Here is a 23548-nt window from a genome sequence, read left to right as displayed (position 1 = left end):
TTGCCACAGGCTTGCCCTATGCACACAGGGAGGTGTGTGGGGGGGTTGTTTGTTTTTTTGTTTTTTAATGAATACTGCATTAGATTGATGGGATTGTGCTTTAACTCTGTATCTCATCAAGTGCTTTGGTTTGCAGAAGTGGCAGTCACTAAACACAGGGTTGATGCTTTTGCAGGAGGGAGAAGGGGTCGGTTTTGAGTTGCAGACAGATTCCTGAGCTCAGAGCAGCTCCGTGCCTTAACAAAGGAGTTGAAAGGACAGATCCTGTCAGGGACTCCGAACTGATCCAGAGCTTTTGTATAGATTGCTGGGTCAGTCAGCAGTGCTTGAGGGTTGGCCAGAGATGTCACTTAGGGGCCGTACGATTAACATGAGTGACAGTCCCTTCCTTGATGAAACAATTGAAGCAAAAACTGCAGGAAGGGAAACTTGGAAAGATTTCCTTCCCTTTGCTATGCATAACACAGCCTACTTTGCATGTAAGCAACAAGATGCAGCATCCAGCAATGCTTGCTTGGAAGCAAAATTTAAATTGAAGATAACCTGGTGGTCCAGATTCAGGAATTCACATTGACAGATTTGCATGGTTTTAGGAACAAAAAGTGGCTGTAAGCTCACATAGTGAACTGGTTAGGCTTGATCTGCTGCTTCTTTCCAGGCTAGAGAGGCAGCATCATACTGGGGAATCTGTCCCATCGCTTGAGGGGCAGATCAGCAATGATAACAGAGCGTGCTGTTTTCGTGTTGAGTCACCTAATACGAAAGCAGTTGTGAAGGTTGAAGAGTTCGGCGGTGAGCATGTTGGTGCAGCCACCTGGAGGGGTTTTCCCTGGTGCTCTCCCCCTCACCAAGCCCTAAACAAGTCCGGCTCAGTTGGACTTGAGCGTTTCTGCTTTCTGGCCTTGGTGCTGGGTGAGTGCTGGGATTTCTGCTGCTACTTCTGCTTTCGCAGTGCTGGGTTGGCTGTGTTCCCGCAGTCAGGGCACAGGCCTGCGAGACCTGGATCCAGTCCTCTGCTTCAGCACAGGTTTCCTCCGGGCCTCGGCGGTGCCTCCGCGAGAGGCTGCGAGACTCGTGCAGGGGTGGCTGCAGCGGGTGCCGGGGCAGCCGTCAGCCCCTCCTGCAGCCGTGTGCTCTGCCCCGGGACCAGCGCCAGCAGGGCGGGGATGTCCTCTCCTCAGCCACAGCATCTCGCAGTGCCGCCTGTTACCGTAAACCACGGCCGCTTTCAGTTTAGCGCAGCGGGCTGCGAACGCTGCGTGCGCGGCGGCAGGGTGGGGCAGGCAGCTGCGGTCCCAAACCGCTTCGGACACCTCGGTGCAAATTCCCAGGGTGGTCGGGGCACATGGGGCAGGCTGCGCAGCTGCGGGAAACGGGGTTACCGCTGGCTTCCTGAGCCTGGCTGGCCGGCTGGGCGCGTGCTCCTGACTTGCTGTAGCGCAGAGTACATGGGGATGTTTTGCAGGCTGGCTGAAGCCAGTGCATTTCTGCTCTGCAGCTGCAGTAGGTAGGAGCATGGATGCAGCTGGGTAAGGCTGAAGCTAATGAATGCAGTGCATGTCCAGGGCATCTCTGAACCTCAGTTCCCCGTCTGTAAAATAGGAGTAGTCTTTCTCTGCTTCACTGCCTTTAGGTACTAAAGCCTCTTACAATAATAGTGAGTCCTAACTGTAAAGCAGAAATCTCCAGAAATTCAGTGTGATAAATTCAGTGCCTACCAAGGATTTGGTATTTCTCTTGCATTGTTAGTCCGCTCAGATTTAAGTTATTTTCTGTTCCTTTGGGCCTGAAAAACTGGCTTGAGGCATTAAATAAGGTCTTTAAAATATTGAAATCCTCGTCTGCAATGTCCTGCATATAAATGGCACCTGAGAGCAGCATCTCACAAGGAGCTTGACCTGTGCAAAATGGAAACTGTCATAGTAAACCTGCTTGAGTGAGATGGGAGGCTCTTAGCTGCTGTGGTCATTTGCATCTTTGGGTGGTTATGGGATTTGATTAGTGCTGCACAGGGAATAATTTTTGTAGGGAGTGAAAATTTCATGTGGTAGAAGACGGGAAGATTTAAAAAAAGACAAATGCAATCTTTTTTCCTTCACCGCTGTCCAGAAGAAGTGGAGAAGAGCTGAAGGACACTCAGCCTAGAATGACCTTGTGATTTGGATCCCCACTAAGATGACTCCTCCAATTCAAGCTTCCAGTAAAATTCTTATTCAAAGTGGGGCAATTCCAGTGGGCAGGTTTGACAGAGCCCTGTGTCAGTGCAGGTGGTCTGTGGTTTGGTCACTCACCTGGGAGGCTGCTCAGTAGCAGGGTCAGTATTGTCTGACTTGGGGAGAAAGGGTTTGAACCAGGATATCTCATCATCATCCCAGGGACGTGAGGTGCTTCCTTGCCTCTTGGATATTCTGCAGTGGATTTCTCTCCCCCTAGCATCCTGTTTCCACCAGAAAACCCGGCCTAAGAAGAATTTCAGCTAATGTTTCATCAAAACTGGTATGTTTCTGCCAAAAGATTCTGTTTCACCCAATCTACATTTTTTTCCAGCAAGAAATCATTTCATCAGAAAATCCCTGCCCAGCTCCAGCTGTGATTATTCAGCTCTGAGATCTGAGGCACACCAAGAGCTGAGTAAATCTGCCCTTGGCTGTCATGAGCTGCAGCCCTGGGCTGCTTTCTTTAGAGCAGCAGCAGGATACTGTGGTCACTGTGGGATCCTCTGGACATCTGTCAGGAAGTGCTGCAGCGGCGTGTTACGGGGGGGGCGGCGGGAGCCCTTTGAAATCGGTGAAGTGGAGCTGAGGGCAATGTGTGCGCATGAGCCTCTCCACGCAGGCTCTGCTTCCTGTTATCTGATGGTGCCAAGCAAGCAAAGGGCTTGCAAAGAGGTTGAATTTTTGCTGCTTTTCTTTTAGGCTGTCGGTGCATGTGATCTATGGCAGGTGATCAAGGAGCTCTTCTGCAGTAGGCCGTTCCCTGTCATCTTCTTTCAGTCTTTTCAGATATCACAATAACATTTAAATGAGAAACTTGTCATTAGTGCTGCCCCCTTACTAAGGGGTCTCCTGGTGGAGTGTTTATCGGCTGCTGATCTGGTTTCCGTTTGAGGTCAGAGGCGTGTGCCCTCTAGTTCTTTGCTTCCTAATGTCAGCAGATAGGCCCACATCTTCAAAAATAGCCTTTGATCATGAACCTGTCATCTTTGCACATGCAGCCATCTGTGCCCAGAAACACATTGGTTTGTGCAGGAAAACAGCTTTTTGCACCTGCACATCTGTGAGCTTGTTTCCTCTCTTAGGCAACGTGATTTAAGAGCAGGTTTCAAGACCCTTGGGAAATGTGGCTGATGGTAACACTAAGACAAGGGTGGTGAAAAATGGAAGTCCTGAGCACGTCCATATATTGAAAAGTTGAGGATGCTTTTGTCTCCCATCCCCATGCTCACAGGGCGTGTAGGGCTGAGCCTCGGCAAGGCCAGGTTTAATTCCTGGCTCAGCCTCAGACATGGAGGTGGGACAGAATCACTCCAAATCGTGCTTCTGCCTTGGTTTCTCCATCTGAAATGGAGTAGTCTTTCCCAAACTCACTCGAGCACTGGGAGGACAGAGCAGTTTGTGTTTGTGCAGGTTCCAACCTTCTGGATAAATAAACAAGGATGTGAGATAGAGCAGAGTTTCTCTTGCTGGTTATGGGAAAGGAGCACACACGACTTAACTGTTTGCTTTTGCCAGTAGTTGCAGATGCGCCTACCTGGTATTCCAGCTGTCTCCACAGACAGACACAGGCATATCTTTGTTGTCTTAAAAGCACCAAAGCAGGATTGCAGAGGAATAGAAAATACTCAGATAAGATCCATGCCAGTGTCAATCCAAAATCCATCCGGTGAACGGGGCAGAGGAAGAATTGCTGAGAACGAAGCAACAACTCTGAGGAAGTGGTTGAGGTCTTCCAGCTCCCTAAGAGGAACTTTGTGAAAGCTCTGTATGCTGGTGTCGAGAGACGTAGTAGGCAAGCTTTTAAGTCTGGCACAGCCAGTGAGCAAGTTCATGCTGATAGATGGAGTTTAAAAAAAAACAAAAAAACCACCTTAAGATCCGAAGAGGTCTTAAGTAATTTGGAGAAGGCTTTTACCAAAGATTAATATTGTTACTCAGCAGATTTTGTAGCCCTAGTAGGAGGAGTGGACAAGATGCAGGAGCAGGGAGGTAAGGCAGGGGAAGGAATCCTCTATCTCTGTCCGTTTTTCTGCCCTTCCTCCCTGAAGATCCATTACCAGAAACCCATATCAGCAACAGGTCAGACCGGGGGCAATGATTATGTTCTTATTCTCTGCCTCCTCTCCTCATCTGCCCATTTCCACCCTTGTGTTGGTCCTGTCTGGAGTCCCAAAGGGAGGAGAGCCCTTTCCCCTCTCAGAAAGCATCGGCACAAGCTCTCAGCTCCCTTTGATCCTGTCCTGGCCATGTGCAGAGAGAAATATGACCTTGTTCATGGGTGATTTCCTGCATGCTGTCTGGGAGTCAGGTCTGATTTCTCTTGGGGACTCCAGATGCTATACCAGTCTCCTCCTTACCCTCTCTAATTAAGTCATTCAGCATCCAGGGCCCAATCAAGTCCAGGATTAAGGGTCCTCCTTTCTCCTTAATTGCAAACATAAGACAAATAAAGTATCTGATATAATGTATGCAGCTTGAGAGCCTGTGTTCAACAGAGGGGCTGTTCTAAAATCTGAAATAGCTGATCTGGCTTCAAGTGGAGTTATTTTACATTTCCCATTTCCTAAAGCTTAAGACAATTAGGCTTTGGCCTGGCAATGTTTCTCCTGTGGAGTGATATTACTGGGGAAGTTTTTGGCCCCTTCTGGTCTGCTGGGATTGCTTTTTTTCTGATGGGGTTTAATAAGAAGTATCGTGTGTATTAGCATTGGAGGGAATTTGGCTTCAGCCTGTCCAGCTTTAATGTTTTAATCCAGGTAGAAAGGACAAAGCTGCTGGTTTTGTGAGCAGTCCATTGTGATGGTTAAAGGAATGCTTTCATGGCAAAGCTGCTGGAAAATTGTGGAAAAGTGCAGAAGAATGTCCTGTGGACCTGGGCTATTCTTGTTGCCTTCTTACTGATCTTCTTTTTTTTCCCCTTCAGCTAGTAAGTGCTGGCTGGGATGTTCTGAAGCGAGGGAAGCTGATTGTCAATTTTGTCTTAGTCCTTTTAACTTATACACAGATACCTTGCAGCACAATGCATGGACAGCAAATGAGACAGCAAAATCCACATGCATTTAACTGAGTATTGTGTGCCATTTCTCTTGGCAATATCACAAAAAGGCTAACTCTGAGAGAACCTCTTTAGATCAGGGAGTTCTCTCCTCTGAGAAGGAGCAGTTCCCTGTAATATAATTATTATAACTTGTATTTCCATTAGCACCCCACAGCTCTGGCGGTGTGTTGTCTCATTGCACATGGTGCTGCACTGGGCAAAAGAGAATGTCTGCTCTAAGGAGGCTAAAACAAAAACAATGGAAAAAACAGCTAGCAAAAAGAAGAGTTTCTGGAACAAGATGTTTAGGGTGATGTGTGTTAGCCTCAGCATGCCAGTGACTTAAATGAGAGCATAATTTGAGGAGGGCAAAAAATACTGTGTGGTCTGGTGGTCTCATAACTAGAAGGAAAGAGCAGCTCCTAACCTTGCTCTAGCTCAGGAGGCTGATTTGTGGTGAGTCGCTTCTTTCTTCGCTTTGGTTTTCCTGAGCAGTACCCTCCACGGAACTGGGAAGATAAATTGGCTGATGTGTGTGCTAAGTGCTTTCCCAAATATTTCAGTAATGGAGTGTTAGGAATATTTTATTTGTGTTTAAATCTGGTTTATTTCTCCATGGCTAAATTACTGCATACAGAAACCGTAAGTGAGGGAGTTGTAGGTCCTGTCTAGGCCCCGGGAAGGAAGGATATGAGTTTGTTATAACCACATCGGAACATTTTTGATTCTTTAGGTCAAACCTTAGCAACCCATTCTTTAAGGCCGAAGGACCAGGGTAATTCAGTCCCCCATTTCAGACTCTGCCCCTTGCTATCTTAGAATCACAGAATAATTCAGGCCGGACGGGGCCTCAGGAGGTCTCTAGTCCAACCCCTTGCTCAAGCAGGGTCAGCTGTGGGATCTGACCAGGTTGCTCAGGGCTTTCAAGATGCAGCTGGGTCTTGAAAACCTCCAAAGACAGAGATTGCCCAGCTACTCTGGGTAGACCTGGCTCTCAGAGATCTCGTCTCCTTTAAAGCATTCTGCTCTCTTTTGCTACAGAATGAAGAAGAAGAAATCAAGTTGGAGATAAATATGTTAAAAAAATATTCTCATCACCGTAATATTGCTACATATTATGGCGCATTTGTTAAGAAAAGCCCAGCAGGCCAAGATGATCAGCTCTGGGTAAGTGTCTACTGCCATTCATGTTCATCAGGTTTCCAGCTCCTTTCTGTAGAGCTTCAGTATACCTGGCCTGGATCTTGCCTCAGTGAAACTCTGAGGCACTGTTCTGAGGAATATCTTATAAAAGGGTAAAAACCCTCCTCCCCACACATCTTCCATCTTCTATGATTTCCTTTGAGGATGGGCATAAGTTTGTGATGATGCTTGTTTTGTCACTCTGACTTCTAGTAAGAACTCTTTTTCCCTAAGTATATGCTTCTTTTTTTTTTTTTCTTTAATGAACATGAAGGAGAGCTTATCCTCCCCCCCAACCTTTTTTTGTCTGCTCCTCCCCCTTTTCCCAGTTGGAAAATAATAAAAAAAAAAAGCTAGCAGAGAAACAGGCAATGAAACAAAGAAGGAAGAATGACCTTTCGAGTTTTTTTGGCTGCAATATTTTTGGAGATTTGCAGCAAAATGAGAAGTTTGAAATTTTGAAAAAATTCCCACATTTTTCAATGCTGTTAATTCCTGTTTTCCTGATTTTTGTAGTTTCTAGAAAGAAAAGAAGTGCCCACAACCTATAAAAGCAGAGGAGCACCACTGAGGTTTTTTATGTATTCAGCAATGTGAGTCATTCAGGAAACAAGAGATTTTCCTTTGCTTTCCATCCGGAAGGGTGGCATGTGGTTTGCCACACCTTGATCGTGGGGGGACAGGTGATGTCCATGGTGTCTCTACCAGTGCGCTGTCCGTACTGTGACAAAGGTGTTGCATTTGTCTCCCTGCAGTTGGTGATGGAGTATTGTGGTGCTGGCTCTGTGACTGATTTGGTAAAGAAGACGAAAGGTAACTGTTTCAAGGAAGACTGGATTGCATACATCTGCAGAGAGGTTCTCAGGGTGAGTCATACCAGCAGAGCTTTGTTGCTCATTTGCCGCACAAAAGACGTTTCCCAGCCTTTGGTCACTAACACATGACACCAATGAGCAGTATCATTTTAAGGCTTTGAAGCATGGGGCTTGTGGACTGTGGCCCTCGAGTTCAGAAGGGCCCAAAGGTTCGTCAGCCAGCATGATGGCTGCTTGACATCCCATATTGTTATAGTTAATCCCATGTCCTGTATGAAGAGCACATAGGTTATGGTTTCCTGCGGCAGATAGCCACTCTTCTAGAAGTCTAGTGAATAAATTTTCCATGTTCACTAAGTCTGCCCTCCACATCATCAGATCTTAGTGCTCTTTGCTCCAGCTATACATGCTGTGTAAGATCTTTCTCATCATAATTCATTGATCTGCATGCATTCAGGGCCTGTATTCTGCACTATTAGAAGCAATGTTGACTAAGCAGCATTCCAGAATCTTAAAGGTGGCCCTGCTGCAGCAATATTCCCCAAGATAAATCTTGGGACTGTATTTCATTCTATGCAGGCTTTGTGGGTTTTTTTGTTCCTGGAAAGTACAGATTCCTAAGCATCTTCTGTGAAAGCAAAGCTCATGATATAATTGAAGCTCGGAAGAAAGTGTAGTCTAGTGAACTAGCCTGGAAAAAAAAATGTTGGAACCTGTCGTCCTAATTTCAAAACCCATTACACAGCCACTGATCTATCTTCCTTGTAATGCAGTTTTACTTCTTTTTTTAAATAATGGTAAAATAAGCGTGTATTCTGGGAGCCGCAGTTTAAATGACTTATGCCAAAGTAATGCTTGAAATTCTCTGCTTCTGGAACAGTGGAGATGAGAAGCGTGCTCAATAGAGAACATCAGCCATCTCACCTGGATTTGGCATTGGATTGCAGATTGTAATAAATATAGCTGGAGATCGTGGGGAGAGCTCTCCTGTCAGAAATTCTTAATGGGCTGGTTAGGTTGCCATCCTTTTATTTGTGTGGCTATAACACCTCTATTAAAACTATATTGATGTTAAAAGCTTGTTTATGCCCTTGCAACTGAAAACAGTAACAGCATGTTTTTATAACGAAAAGAGACTGGATTTAATCATCTTTGTTTGAAAACAGAGAATGACTTGATTGCATGTGGATTGAAAATGTTTCCTTCTGGAAAATTTAGGATTTGGGTTGAAGCTCTGTTTGAAGTCATTAGTATTACAGAGGATAAACATTCTGAGCAAAGCATCCCCTGGCTAATTATAATGTATTCTTTTAGTGTGTTCCATTATATCTGTGATAGTTTAACCATGGATAATTTTGGAAGGAAGGAGGTGCCAGAACATTGCAAATATTAGTTGAATGAAGGTAATATTTGCTACATTCAAAACCAGGTTCTGTCATGGTATTTTGGACTGTGTATTGTTCATTTACCATTGAATACAATTAGAGTTTTGCCAAATGCAGAATTTGGCTGTGGCCAGCCACCTGCTAACTCTATACTTCATACAAAGCATTCTGCGTTGTTCTTTCCCTCTTTTGTTTGCTTTTAACACATAGTATAAGGAGGCATCCTTTGATTCTGAAACCGAGGTATAAATTATTGGAATCTCATTCTCTTCACACTTGACTTCAGAGATGCTCCACTACTGTCAGGCCTGGGGATGAAAGAGAAGAGGATCAGGCCTGTGGTTGCTGTCCCCTCTCCTTGCCAAAACTGGGGTGATCATGTTATTAATCACATCTAAAGAATTTTCCCGATGAATGAAGTTTGAGAAGGGTAAAAATGTAAAATGGCAACAATGCTGAGCTCATGATAATGATAGGAAGAAAGAATAAGGAAAGCCTGGTTTTCTTTCAGGGCTTAGCACATCTTCATGCTCACCATGTCATCCATCGAGATATTAAAGGACAGAATGTTCTACTCACTGAAAATGCAGAAGTAAAGCTGGGTAAGTTTCCTTAAATGTGTGTTAGAATCCTGTGCATTAAAATTTTAAAATTTCCATCTTATCTTGGAAAGAACCTTCAGTAACCCAAGGCAGTAGCTATGTCAAGCAGTGTTAATGGTTTGTGGTTATGAGGTGGCTCTCTGTAGAAAGAGCTGAAAAGACATGACATGTTCTGCAAGGTTGTCACTCACAGCATGCCGGGAATACAGCTGCTTCTGGGAAGTCAAACACAGAAGCTGTCTAATGGGTCACAGCACTACCAGGCCTTCACAGCCAACTCCCAGCATACAAAGTTGTTCTTGCCCTTTCACTCAAGATGACTTTAGAAAAAAACATGTTTGGTGAATAAATTCTGCTAATCCATTTAGCATAGGAAGTGGTTTTAGAGATTTTCGTAAATCTGACAATAGATGTTAAGGCTCTGATGTGAAACTACTCATGTGCAGGGGCTATCACTGAAAAGTAGCAGTTACTAATAGTCATCTCCCAAGAACGTTTGAGAGTTTACTCATTTCCTTTTCTATCTGTGACATGTCGATGTTGACAACTTCTAACTTTCTAAGACCAAAATCGAGTACGTATCTCCCTTGCAGTGTACGTCTGTCTTATGTTTCAGGAAGACATCACAAAGAGTGGCTGGCAGTAATTTAAAAGGAGCAGTCTCAAGGAGAACACCTCTCATTTTGAATGCTCCTTATCCCCCCTCTCTTTTCTTTAACTGAAAGAAATCACTGTAGAGTTTGAGAACAAAAATAATAAACATTTCCTATGGATGTAGGGTAAGACACTAGGCTGGAGGAAAGCAAAATAGTACTTTAAATCTTATTATGGTTTAACCTTATGGTGAAATCCTGACTTCACTGACGTCAAAGGGAGTTTTGCTGTTGAGTTCAATGGAGGCAGGATTCTGCCTGTCACCTCCTTGTATGTACCAGCTTTCACTAGTTGTCTCTTGAAACTGGCAAGTTGTTGGGTTTTGTGTGTGTGTGCGCGCGTGTGTGTGTGCGTTTACCATCTGGTTTAGTTACTAGTGCCACTGCTCTTCACATGTTTGAGAAAAGAACTAAACCTTTCTAACTCTGAGTTTAGGTGGGTAAAGATGAGTCAGATTTACTAATTACAACAGTAAAAGAAAAAAAAAAAGTGTTTCCAGGGAGATCTAGCTCAAATGCCTCTTAAAGTAAAGAAGTTTGAAAGCCTGGAAGTCCTCAGTCCAGTTGCATTCCACGTCAGCGTGTTATTTATAAATTACTTTCACGTTTCCCTTTGGAAGTACAGAAGGCATAATGATTCCAAAGGTCAGGTCCACCTTATTATTAGAGAAGATTTGATAAACAGGCACATTAAATTATGGTAGTACAAATTATCATTTTATGTAGATGATCTGCACTGAGGAACCATAGGTGAGAAAATTGGCTCCTTGATGGTAACAATAGGGCTGATTTCCTTCCTGTCTTTTCCTTCCCCTGTTGTTTTGTCTTCTCTGTGAATAGCACTCACGCTGTCCCCAGTGGAACCAACTAGTGTATTCTAGAATTTTGTTCAAAGAATAATAATATCACATAATTATTGGTTGTGTGGGCCCTCTTCATATCTGAAGAAAACCATTTTGCTGTACACTCCTGATGAGAAAGTAATGTCCATTCAGCACAAAGAGCACCACAGAACTCTCTGGTTATGATGAATCTAAGAGCTGAATAAACTAGTATAATATCTAGCCTGTTCTAAGATAGGGCTTCAACATACAAATGCGAGGAAGCAGTTCTTCAAAGCAGTTCAAAACCAAGTGCCAGTGATATGAGAATTCTTTCCAACTTTAACAAATGGCCTTGTTAGACACATCTAATTTCTCATGTTCATAAGTATTGTTTTTCCTTTCAGATAGTAGATGAAGATCTTGAGTCCTCTTCAATGTAGCATTTAGACTAAGCATAACTTATTCTGTAATATCTTTGTAGAACAGTTCATGTCAGTTGTAACCTGACTGCTAGATTTACCATGTTGTTTATTTTCTCCGTGATCCTTCTGTCAAAGCAGAGCAAAAAGCAGTTATGTTTCAGCTGCTGGACACCATGTACTGCAGGAACTCAAATATGATATGTGTTGAAGCCCAACAGTTTAGTATCTAAACAGTTTGAAAGTAACTGAGCAAACTTTACGTGGATACAACTCTGTTCATTTCTTTACCTCTGCTTGGCTTTTCAGTGGATTTTGGCGTAAGTGCCCAACTGGATAGGACTATTGGGAGGAGAAATACGTTTATTGGAACTCCGTATTGGATGGCACCTGAGGTCATTGCTTGTGAGGAGAACCCAGACTCTACATATGATTACAGAGTAAGTGTTACAAATCTGTGTAGGGTAGCAAAGCATGCAGGTTGTTGCTGAAATCCTTTTCAAGCACTGAACTTGAAAAGTTCAAGCTTCCCTCCTTTTAAACCGCAATAGTATTGTAACTGTACAAATAGAATGTAATGTAATGTGTGGGTGGTTGTTTTTTGTTTTTCTTTTTCTAAGAATTGAGTTTCACTATGACTACCTTTGTGAATTGTTAATATGTGAAACACACGTCTGTGAGCTTCCTTTCAGTGCAAAAGTGCCATATTCTGATATAAGGAGTTTGCTGGTCAGGATGGAAAACAAAGGGTGAACTTGGGAAGAACGCTTGAGAAGTGGTGTAGTAGCTAGTATGGCTGGGTACTGCTTTCCTCTGATAGAGCTATTTTACTCTGTATTCAGCTATAAATCATGAGTAAATTGACAGTAATTCATATCATTTCACCCATTTATGAGCATGTGACTAACAGGTTTCTCATCCCAGAATGATTTCTGGTTGTTCACAGAAGCACAGGGCAGCTGAGGGTGGCCAGCACTGCTGACCATCGTCCAGTCCAAGCCCTGCTCAAGCAGGATTAGCTACAGCGGATTGCTCAGGGCTGTGTCTAGTTGGCTTTTGAATATCTCAAGGATGGAGACTCCACAATCTCTCTGGGCAGCCTGCTCCTGTGTTTGACCACCTTCACAGTAAAGAAGGGTTTTTTTATGTTTAAATGGAATTTTGTGTGTTTCAGCTTGTGTGATTGCCTCTTGTCTTCTCCCTGGGCACCACTGAAAAGAGTCTAACTCTGTCGTCTTTACTCCCAAATCATATATTTATACATATCAATAAAATCCCCCCAGCCTTCTCTTCTCCAGACTGAACGATCCCAGCTTGCAGCCTGGAGCCTCCCAGCTCCAGTCCCTTAATCATCTTTGTGGCCCTTCACTGGGCTCACTCCAATATGTCCTTGTTTTTCTTGTGCTGGGCAAACCAGACCTGGACATAGCGCTCCCGGTGTGCTCTCTCCAGTGCTGAGCAGGGGGGAATAATCACCTCTCTCGACCTGCTGGCATCGCTCTTCCTAATGCAGCCTAGTCTTCACTACCAATCTCTCAAGCAGAAAAGACTGAGATTTATTGTTATATCCTTACGGTTGCACTGGTTAAAGAGTCCCTGAGCTTGTTTTTGCTCCTGTATGAGCACATGCTGGATATCCTCTTAATTGGTGTCAAAGAAACAGTTTCTGTATTCTTCTGGGGTGACCTACATGCTCTGCAAACTGCATACCAATGACAGCTATCAAATGCTTTTTTTCTGGTTCTTCTCCTACCTATTATAATATTCTGATACTTCTCCAGAGAGACTTAACAAATGTTATTCTTTGTCCTCTGGCCTATCCCCAGCAATGTTGTCTGTCTACATTCACCATGCAGGTTGTTTTCCAGGAATGACTTTCTGGGCAGCCATTCTCTCCAGGCCCTCTCTTGGTTTGGATGCTATCTTTGTTGCCACTTTGCACCTCTAATTCTAGTTGTGGCTTCAGAAATCTTCTGTTATTACTTCCATTTTCTACTGAATCAGAGGCTGTAATTCTCAGTTGTTAAGACCTTCTGTGCTGCATTGGCAGTGTGAAGTTACGTTGTGTGAATGGCAGTCATGACCAAAGAATGTTCTTGGATTTTATTTTATTTTTCATACCATATAAATCTTATGCAGAAACCTCAAGAAATGAATCTCTTGTCTTCATTCTCTGTCCCCAGTTGATTTTCTTTTCAGAATGTGTTCTTTTCAGACTACATAAGCATTAGGGAACTTGCACCCCTACTTTTTGAGGTTTCCTTGCCTTGAATAATAAACACAGTTAATCTGCTTGCATTTATGTCTTTATGCCTGCTTCTGAACAGATTCTGCAGATGGTAGTTTAAAACCGATCAGCAAAGGGTTTTGGAAGTGCTGATGTGGACAGTGCTGTGACTCAGAAGGTGGCAAGAGCTGGTCTTTTTTACATAGATTTGTACTGGATGTGATGAGAAGAGTAGCAGGAAGCCATTCTTTGGTGTCTGTAACTTCTTGTTGGTCCAGCTCTGATGAAAAAATGATAAAAATGATAATAAATGAGTAAAAACAAATATGCAGATGTACATATATGCAGGTTGACCTTTACAAACACAGCTATTGCTTTCCCTTTCACCTGGCTGCCCCTCACACTTTGAAATCCCAAGCCAAATTCTCTGTAGCCTGCTTGTTTCTCCCATTTTCCCTGAATACTTGTGCGATAGTCGTTCTTTTCATGTTTTTTTAGAAGACTTTCTCTTCTCGTTTTTAGTCATTTATTTAATAACAAGTCAGGATCCTGAATCTATTAAATTTCTACAAGTTTTGTTCTCAGATCCCTCAGCAAACTATAACAGAAACTGTTTTTCAGCTTGCATAAAGCAGTTCAGAGCAGCTGGACTGAGAAGGCACTGTCGGTAAAGTCAAATTTAGATAGAGGGCCAGGTCTGATATGAGCCATCATTATGTCATATATACAATCATACTCACATGATATGATACACCATCATGTTCTTATGGTGGTATATGGCTTCTGATTTTTGAATGTTTGCCTTCTGTCTATCACCCTCCCTTTTAAAAGACAATTTTAGAGAAACCCCACATGTTGATTTGGTCATGTCTCTCTCGTCTGGCTACATTTAGACATGGAAATAGAAAAACAATGCACACGATTAATCAGGTGGAAACCTGCGAAGTTTTTACCTTCACTAGTAGTGTTCCCAACTTACCTTCCATAATCAGAGCCTGGCCCTTAGCATCCAGATAAGTTGAAACTCCAGACTAAGGCAACTGAGCTCAGCGTATACTGAGGCGTAAATCTGACTTGCCTGATTGTGCTCTCCTTTCACGTGCCCAAAAGCATGCAACTGGAGACTTTGTAGATAGGAAAAAGTCAGACCCTGGGCCTGACTATAATTTCTGCTCCATCAGTGTAGAAACTCAGGAATGACTACTCTGAACTAAGCATTAAGACCAGAATTTTACTGGCCTAGAGCAGGGGTGCAAGGGAGGTCCTATCTTGCTGCCTTGTCACAACAGTTTAAAGACTTGAGACATGTTTTTAACGGTGCCTGCTATATTCTGCATCTTCTTTTTTGAAGGCAAGAGGTTTGCGTTTTGGGTTTGGCTGCTTAAATGATGAATCAGCTATTCCGTGGTACATGGGAAATGGAAAGCTTCTGACTATTAGCACATTTCCTAAAAACTCAGTAGGGACTGGGAGGGAGCAGAACGTATGTCACTCTCACACTAAAATGACCTGATCCAGAAGAAATCTAGGAAAATTTCAAAAAAAAAAAACCCCAAAACCCAAAATACCAAAAAAACCCTTTAAATGCTGCAAGTTGCAATGTGCGCTGTTTCTTTTCCTGCAGAGTGACCTGTGGTCTCTGGGAATCACTGCTATTGAAATGGCTGAAGGAGCTCCTCGTAAGTGATTTGGTGTTGGGGAGGGGGGGCGTTTCTAAGCTTCGGGAGCACGTTCAGTATTAAAATAGCTCATGCTTGACTAATACACAGATGTACAAAGTTCTGGCTGTATCTTTCCAAATAATCTGTGACTTTTTCTCATTTGTGCACCTTTGCTTTCTTCTGCCGTTCAAGTTTTGGCTTCATATTTTCATTCCTTGCCTTCATTTCCTAGGGAAACAAGAAGTTTTTTCCTAGAGCTTATATTAGTGTCACTTTGTACATCACTGCATGTGGATTCAGATAAGCAAAAGGGATTGACATATTAGCGAAAATATTTGACAAGAAAGATTTTAGTTTTAAGTCACTTTTAAAAGAAAAAAAAAAAGGCAGTGGGGGAAGTTAGGCCCAATGGTTAGATTTTTACTCTGGGCATGTCTTGATTTCTCACTGCTTTTAGGGTGAGTACTGTATTGGCTCATGGGCCTGCTTGGATCCATGACCACGTCCTTGGTCTCAGATTGCCCTAGTTTTACAGCAGACGGGCTGCCGCTGCTCTTGCCCAGGGAGGGAGACCTTGGCGGTGGGGGCGCCGTCGGGGTGCTGGTGCACATCCTGCAGCGGGGCTGAGAAACGAACCTCCCCTCCGGTGGCAGAGCACGTTGGGAGGTCCTGGCCCGCCGGTGGCCGCGGGGAGCCTTGGCGGGACGCCCACAGCGCCGGCTCCATCAGGTGTGCCTCCAGCAGAGACGGCCGCCGCAGGCGGGATGCAAGGGCCTTTTTCTGTTTCCGTGAAGGACCCATCATGTTGCCCCAGTGCCCACGGAGCAGGTCCGTGAGCAGCCGGTGAAGATGCGGTGGGGTATGCGGTCACCACTGAGACCAGGGGTGGCATGGGTTGTGCTCTGGCCTGAGCTCGAGAGCACGTAGGCTGTGTCTTTAGAAACGCTCTTGGCTGTTTTCCCATCTGACCTGGTTTCTGACAGCGCTCAGGAGCCAACTGGAGTTCAGAAACGTTTTCATACACTGTGTTTCAGCCGAGCTGAAGCTTAATCCTGAGGCACATGAACCTGCAGGCAGTTTTCTTGGAGAGAAACCTTAAAGCTTCCCGTGCTAATTCCTTGTTCCACTTATATTCGATGTTTTCACTAGTTTTGTCAGGGAAATTTAATGCATTATATATTGTTGCATTGTGCTTTGTTTCCTTGTACTGCAAGAGTGCCTGGGACACACAGTTATAAAGCAGCCTTCTTCTGCCCCCCCGTCCCACTGTACTACCTGCTGTTACAGATGAAAGAAAAAAAGACTCACAATCCAGATGTGAGAAACAAGAGAACAGGTGGATACTGCCAAAGACAGGAGTGTGAGGCAGTAAGGGCCAGGCCACAGTCTTCTCACTTTTACTAATTCTGCACTGCTGTAAATCCATTGCTTTTAAGAGGATCACTGCTGAACACCTGTATGCCTTAAGAAATCAGCCTCCTTATAGTTCCTATGCATTATCATTCAGTAACTCTGATTTGAGAAGGAGGTCCTCTGACCCTTGACATTGCTCTTATACATCAGCCACAGACAGGACATGTTCATTATGCCGTACAAAATGTCTGGGTGTATGAGATACGGCAGAATTTACATTTTTCAAGGTTCTTTGCAGCTTCAGCTTTCTGCAACAATAACACCAAATAGAAGCACATTGGGCTGGAAAGAAACCAGTATCTGAATGCATTGGTAGGATCCATTGCAGATTGGCGAACAGTGGTGCTCAAGCTCCCAAAATTCAGAACAGATGAAACATGCTAAGTCACTATGTTTTGCTCCAGTGACAGCTTATCAGCTCCTTGAATTGCATCAGGTTTTCTTCTTCCTCCATTTGCTCCTATGCTATGAACTACAGAGCTAAGAGTTTGGTTAACATTTAGCTTATTATTTATCTGAACCATAAACCAGACATAGTAAAATAGTTATGTGTTTTGATCCCAAGTTTAGCTTGTATTTAGGTAAAACATTCTTTGATATACTAGCGAGGTAAGCTTTTTCATGACCCACTGAAGCCTTATATATAAAAAATACAAAGGAAGTTGCACTCACTGTTGCCGTGCAGCCTTTCTTCTGATTAAATCCCCGTTAATTGGCAATAACAACATATTGTCATGAAAGATTTCTTGTACTCTAAGACTTTATTTCTCGGCTGTAGCATGTATGCCATTGACTAACAGGGAGGGCCGGTGGCAGGCGCCCTGATGTTTGGAGCTGGGGATGTTCGCAAAGGACTGGGGGAGGAACTGTTTGGGCACGGGAATTACCCTGGCAGGGTCAAAGCGATCAGAAGCGGGGAGGAATGCGGTGGGGGTGGCGTGTACTCTTTAATGGCTTGTGGTTTCCCTTGCAGCCCTGTGTGACATGCACCCCATGCGAGCGCTCTTCCTCATCCCCCGGAACCCGCCCCCAAAACTGAAATCCAGAAAATGGTAAAAAGATGTGTAAACTGTGGTTTTGCAGCTTTGGGCTTGGGAGGATTTCTGAGTTCTGTTGTCCAGGGACTATGATATTGTCAAATCCTACAATGAGCCGCAAGGTTTTCCCTACACTGTTTCGGGTGCTGGGGTAAGCCGCTCGTGCACGTTCGTTTACCCTTGGGAAGCAGCCTCGTTCTTCTCAACTCGGGCTAAACAGCAGCAGTCAATGCAGTCACTAAAGACTGGCATGGCTGGCTGAAATTTAGTTACTGGCAAGGCTTAGATGGGGCTGTCTGCGGTCAGTGTTTTGTCAGGACACTTTAGTGACGTTGGGGGTTAATGGTAGTCGTTGTGGCATAAGGAGAGTTAGTTTCTCTTTTAAATTTGAAGTATAATGAAAATCTTTGCCATGTTAGAAGGATAAGGGTACTTTTTGAAAGAGTTGTCGTGTTGGCCAGATTGTGATCATGTTGATACTGATGTAAATTCAGAGCGCCTCCACCGAAATGGGTCTGGTGTGGAGTTTTCTCCATCACCCGGCCTCAGCTCTGGGAGGTCGAAGGTGGCACATGGGTAAAACTTGCCTTCGGTTCATGCAGTTCCAGTGCAAAAGGAAACCTTGCAAATCTGGTGCTTTAGGTCACTCAGGGGTAGTGCCTGGCATGCAAGTGGAAAAGGATTATTGTTTTCCCCCGTTTTTCTAACTTTTTCAGGTCAAAGAAATTTCTTAACTTTGTTGAAAGCTGCCTCGTTAAAAATTACTTGCACCGTCCATCCACTGAGACCTTGCTTAAGCATTCCTTCATCCGAGACATGCAGAATGAACGGCAAGTGCGCATCATGCTGAAAGACCACCTGGATAGGACCAGGAAGAAAAAAGGAGAAAAGGGTAAAGTGGCAAAAATAAAATAAAAAGCATGCTGACAATAGGTCCTCTTCCTACTTTTAGCAGCAGAGCACAAGACGGATGTAACTGAAATATTGGCATCACTAAAACTGTGGGAAGTTTTGTCACTGATGGTGGTGGGGCTATTTTGAAAATCTTTTTGCCAAAGCCCAGATCCTTAATGGTGTTTAAATGCTAAAGTCTTTGGAGCCTGACTGACACTGATTTCATTGAAAATAACCCTAATGCTAATGTGATCAGGGAACCCAAATAAGGCCTAGGCCCCTACTCTTATGAGCATCTAAATAGTGTTCAGCAAGCCCTTCCTAGTTTCTTAGTTCATCCATCTGTCTACTATCCATTTAATTTACCTACTGCAAGTCCATATAATTTTAGCTTGTGAGTTCTCTGAGGGCAGAAATGCTCTTTAAGCCTCTTGCAGTGGAGTGCACGAAAGAGTCCTTGAGAACGCCTCCAAGTTCCAACAAGATGCAAATGGGTATAATGAATCGTCTGTTTTGCAGGATGGCTGAAAAAAAAGCAAGCATCCGAGTTTGCTGCAAATGCTAGCCTTATTATTCAGAGCAAAGCCTGCAAGAAGCAATGTTGGAGTGTGTGATACTGGCGTAAATGCCTGCACGCTGCACACTAATTACTGTGCAAAGTGGAGAAAGAGCTGTAGCCTGTTGACCAGTCATTTTCCCTTCCCTCTCTTGCCCCCTCCTCTTTTGTCTATATGATACCTGCAGAGGAGTATCGTGAAGATTATTGACTGTGAGAGCAAACTGGGAAAGCACTAAAAAGTTGGAAAGTAACATATAAACTCTAAGTATTGATTTGACAACTGCAATATTGTTATTTAAAATGAAACTGCAGTTGCAGTGTAGATTTCCTGACTCAAATAATAATAGTAAATTCCATGACTTCTTTCAGCTGTGGACCTCAAAACACATTCGAATGGAAAGACAGCTTATTAGAGGTTTTCACAAATGCACTTAAGAGGAAAAACGTAATGATAACAATCACTTAATGCTAGATAGTTATATTTAGATCTGAAAAGTGCTGTTTTTAATCTGGGTTTACAGAAGGCCTCAATTTAGCCATAAAACAGGTTTACAATAGCAGAGAAGGACAGTAGAAGTCCCTTATGTCCTATCTTGATTTCATTCTGAAGGAACCTCTCTGCTAATGTTATTATGGAGGTTGGATTTTTCTGTGGGTTTAGTCTAATTTACTTCAGATTATGGAAATGGGTTAGATTCATAAAACCCATGTAGCCATTCACAAGGAAAAGATTTTAGATGGGAGTGTGTAAAGGGGCTGCCCACTGAAACATTATCTGAACTAGATTTTGAGTTACTTACCTTGATATCTTACGCTGCATCCGCTTAGCCTCCTAGTGCAACCTGTGGCTCTTAAACTCCTTGTGAGCTGCATGTAGCTCAGAAGGAAAGTTCAAGCTAATACCTTAAGTAACACCATCCTTCACTGGGATTTACATATTGTTCTCTTTTTTTAGAAGAAACGGACTATGATTACAGTGGAAGTGAGGAGGAAGATGATGAGCTGAATGAAGATGAAGGAGAACCAAGGTTAATTTTATTACTGGAATATGAAATTTGCCTAGCCAAGCTGTTCTGCTTGAAGGCAGCTCTCCTCAGCCAGATTGGCTTTTTTAACTTATTCTCAATCCCTTATCTCCTATATTCCCTCTGTTGCTTTAACTGTTTGTAGCTATCAAGTATAAATGTTGAGTATAAGATGTTGGTAATAAACTGCTTTCTCTGCTATAGGGAGGAAAGTTTAAAATGAAGGAGCCAATAATCAGCTTCAGGCTGTTTTGTAGCACAGTAAATGCAGATGCATCGCCAACACACTGGAGATTTATCAGAACATTTCAATTGCTAACACAAGACAACAAGGAATTCCCAATGCGCATTGTACGCTGTCTGCTTTAATGTTATGTTTAGTCATATAGAAACTTTCCTTTTGTTTCAGCTCCATAGTTAATCTCCCAGGAGAGTCAACTCTCCGTCGGGAATTTCTGAGGCTGCAGCAGGAGAACAAAAACCGTTCTGACCCTCATCGCCAGCAGCAGCAGCTGAAGGACCAGGAGAAGTACAAGAAGCAGCTGCTGACAGAGCGGCAGAAGCGAATCGAGCAGCAGAAAGAGCAGAGGAGGCGGCTGGAGGATGTAGGAACTGGCTTATATTGTTGTTCCACATCCCCTCACAAATAAAAAAATGTGCCAGTAGAGAGTAGGCTTGGAAAGGCAAGAAGGCTGTGTTAAACTGTCAGCACAACCTGTATTGCAGTCTTTAACCTTGGGAGAACTCTGTCGCTTGTGAACACAGTGATGTTAAATGATTTTAAAAGGCCTCTGTCCTTTTCCTGCTGACAGCCTGCCCTGAGCTTTGGGAGCAGATCACGTGGGGCATTTCGTTGGAGTGTGCTCTGTGGGGGGAGCCCAGGCCAATGGGATGAGAGATCCCATTTTCTTATGTGCATTGCCCAATTCTGAATCTGTCCTTCTGATCCAGAGTCCTGGGCCTGCATCTTTTTAAGAGGTTACAAGAGAGCTGCCTTCTCAGCTGTCTGACGCCCTACGCTGTTGCAGGCGTTGCTAAATCACCAGCATGTCTCTTACTGTGAGTGTCTGATGATGTTCAAGCATGGGCAAACACTCCAGAGCTGGCATTGGTGAAGCATAGTGCTGCTCCAGCAGAACTGGGGGACTCTGGAAAAACCCTTCCTTCTCAAAACGGCAGGAAGGCATTTGTCATTAGCTTAGCTGCCAGTTGCCACGGAAAACTCAAATGCCCAAAATGAATGGCCTTGACTGCCAAAAGGACAAAGGTTTTACATCAAGCATTTGACCGTTATTGTGGTGGCAATTTGTGACTGTCTGCTCCTGCTGTGGTGGGTATGAGGTATCCCCTATTGCTGATTGCATATCAGGAAATGGACCTTGTGGTTAATGAATACCGGCATAAAGAATTGGTGGGTACAGAAGTAAAGCAAAAATAAGCAATGTTATTTCCTGGCCCTTATCCAGCATCAAAGGCGAGAGCAAGAGCTCCGGAGGCAGCAGGAGTGTGAGCAAAGGTGGCCAGAGGCTAAGGCCATTCAGAGGAAAGAGGAGAGGTGTAAAGAGGACAAAAGGACTGTGGAAGATGAACGGTGCATGGTAGATGGCCAGAGAAAATCAGAAAAGAAGCAGGTACAAAATGAGCGTTTACTGACAGCAATTCACAGCTCCCTGCTCCTGTAGCTGATGTCATTCTCCATTCCCTGAGGGTGTTCCCATCCTCTGAGTCACAGACCAGAGGGGGACTTTTAAAAATGTATTTACTGCCTCTTGTTCTCCCATTCATCCTTCCTTCGAGTTACTTGCATGTTGTTGAGTCACCCTCTTATCTACAGCAATGGTACTTCCTCTCCCATGAGCATGGTACTTTCATCCCTGCTGTTCCTCCTTGCTGAGCTGGTCTTCAGTTGCTTCAATATGATTTAAAATATCTTTATCCTGGAAGCTTCGAGCATCAGCTCAACTTAAGCTTAAATCTCCAGCATCTCTAGTTTGTCTTTGGGTTATAACCAGGACCATCTCTTTTTCAAAAATGAACATGAAGTGGGGGGTAATTTTAATGCTGAAATCTCATTGTCAGGTCACTTTGGCCACAATGTTTTCCTAATGTTTCAGCAGGCAAACAGATTTGTAATCAGATAAAAGCATGGAGTGTTTGATAAGGCCCTCTGTTTTTTAGGAAAAGTAAAGAGAAAAATATAATTTTCTTTTGTGCTGAAAAAAAGCCAAACTCTTCTGTCAAGCTTTTCTGTCAGAAGCCAAATGCAGTCTGTTTGGGGTCATTTAATGCTTCCTATTGCTCAGGGATCTGGCTATTCAGTCAGCCCCTGCTGAAATTCTGCTCACTTTTGTTCTTTTGAAAATACCACAGCCAGTATTTCCAGCAGATTCAGTTGTCCTCCAGGACATTGTTTCCTTTGAGGTTCACCACTTTTTCTGTACTTTCAGAAAAAGCTGGAAGATGTGCAGCAGCAGCACAAGAAGGTGCATCGAACTCTCCCCAAAGATCAGACGCAGCTTCTGTCTCTCCAGCATGACCACAGGCAGAAGAAAAAGGAGCCTCCCAGGAGTTCAGTTTCAGCAGCACATTCTCCACCAAGCAGCACAAGCAAAGAGGTACCGTCTCGCCCAATGTAGCGTTTTGTCATAGGTACAGTTCGTAATGCTGAAGCAGAAAACAGGCTGGCCTTTAAACCTAAATCTGGGGCTTGACCTGTGTCTTCCTACGCATGTGTATTACAGTAAAGCCTTTCGCTCCCATTAATGTGGAGGATAAGGGTTGGCCTCTTTTCATTCCTATTGCACTTCAGAGAAGCATTTGACTGTGGTGAAGAGGGAAGCAAGATCCTTCTGCTGGTTAGCCAGGTGTCATTCACTTGTCTTCCAAAGAGGAATCACTCAAGGTAGCATCATCTGAGGTTTAACAGATGTCTTAGCCTGATTTTAGGGTTCACAAGATAACCCAGGTTCAGAACTGTGTCCTGCTTTCCAAGCACAGGTCTCTGTGCCCCTGAGGTCCCATTGTGGTGCCTTTTCTTGTTTTTTACCTCCCAGGATTTTAGGTATTTCAGAGTTGATGGATGTGGGGTAGCCATATAGTCTTTTATTACATATTTTAAATCTGTTTCATTCCCTTTTGCTAATTCTGAAAGTATTTCTGCCCACCAACTTGTTCTGCTTACTGTTATCACATTGTGAACAGCTAGGAGTCCATTTCACATATGTTATCTTGCAATTCCTAGCATTTTCTTTTTCTTCTTATATACCCCCAGCTTTTGAGTGTAATTCCACAGCTGATGGGACTGTTGCTTTCCTAAAGCGAAGGACTTTGCTTGATCAGTATCAGAAATCTCAACAGCTTGCAGATCCCTCCTCAGGGATAGCTGTGTGTTTGTAGAATATTAGGTGTGATAGAGTGAATGCATTCATAGCAAAGCATCTGCCCAAAATACCCAGAGAAAGGCTTTGAGGAGAGACTCTGCATACATGTGTGTAGGAGGGATGCAGAGTCCTGCTGAAGTCTCTAAGGAAGTGCCTTCTTTTGATGGTGACAGTTTGTGCTTGTGTCCTGTGACCAGCTCTCCAAGGTGAAATTTTCTA

At 43.8% G+C, this 23548-nt stretch overlaps 1 protein-coding gene across 3 annotated transcripts in view; it reads left to right on the top strand.

Moving 5' to 3' along the window:
- NRK (Nik related kinase) overlaps window positions 1-23548 on the top strand; it is a 108240-nt gene that overhangs the window by 35894 nt on the left and 48798 nt on the right. For 2 of the 3 annotated variants that reach the window (XM_067304218.1, XM_067304217.1), the window contains exons 4-14: window positions 6295-6420; window positions 7191-7301; window positions 9147-9237; window positions 11443-11573; window positions 14985-15039; window positions 17408-17486; window positions 18188-18363; window positions 19880-19952; window positions 20359-20554; window positions 21416-21580; window positions 22397-22564. In XM_067304218.1, the coding sequence (XP_067160319.1) occupies window positions 6295-6420; window positions 7191-7301; window positions 9147-9237; window positions 11443-11573; window positions 14985-15039; window positions 17408-17486; window positions 18188-18363; window positions 19880-19952; window positions 20359-20554; window positions 21416-21580; window positions 22397-22564 (1371 nt within the window). Of the gene's footprint in view, window positions 1-6294; window positions 6421-7190; window positions 7302-9146; window positions 9238-11442; window positions 11574-14984; window positions 15040-16284; window positions 16358-17407; window positions 17487-18187; window positions 18364-19879; window positions 19953-20358; window positions 20555-21415; window positions 21581-22396; window positions 22565-23548 lie in introns of those variants that run through there. The other variant, XM_067304219.1, reaches the window with a different exon arrangement.

This window comes from Apteryx mantelli, chromosome 13, assembly GCF_036417845.1.
Source record: "Apteryx mantelli isolate bAptMan1 chromosome 13, bAptMan1.hap1, whole genome shotgun sequence".
Classification (NCBI taxonomy): domain Eukaryota; kingdom Metazoa; phylum Chordata; class Aves; order Apterygiformes; family Apterygidae; genus Apteryx; species Apteryx mantelli.
Note: the sequence above shows the minus strand (reverse complement) of the source record. Positions and strands in the feature narration are given on the sequence as shown.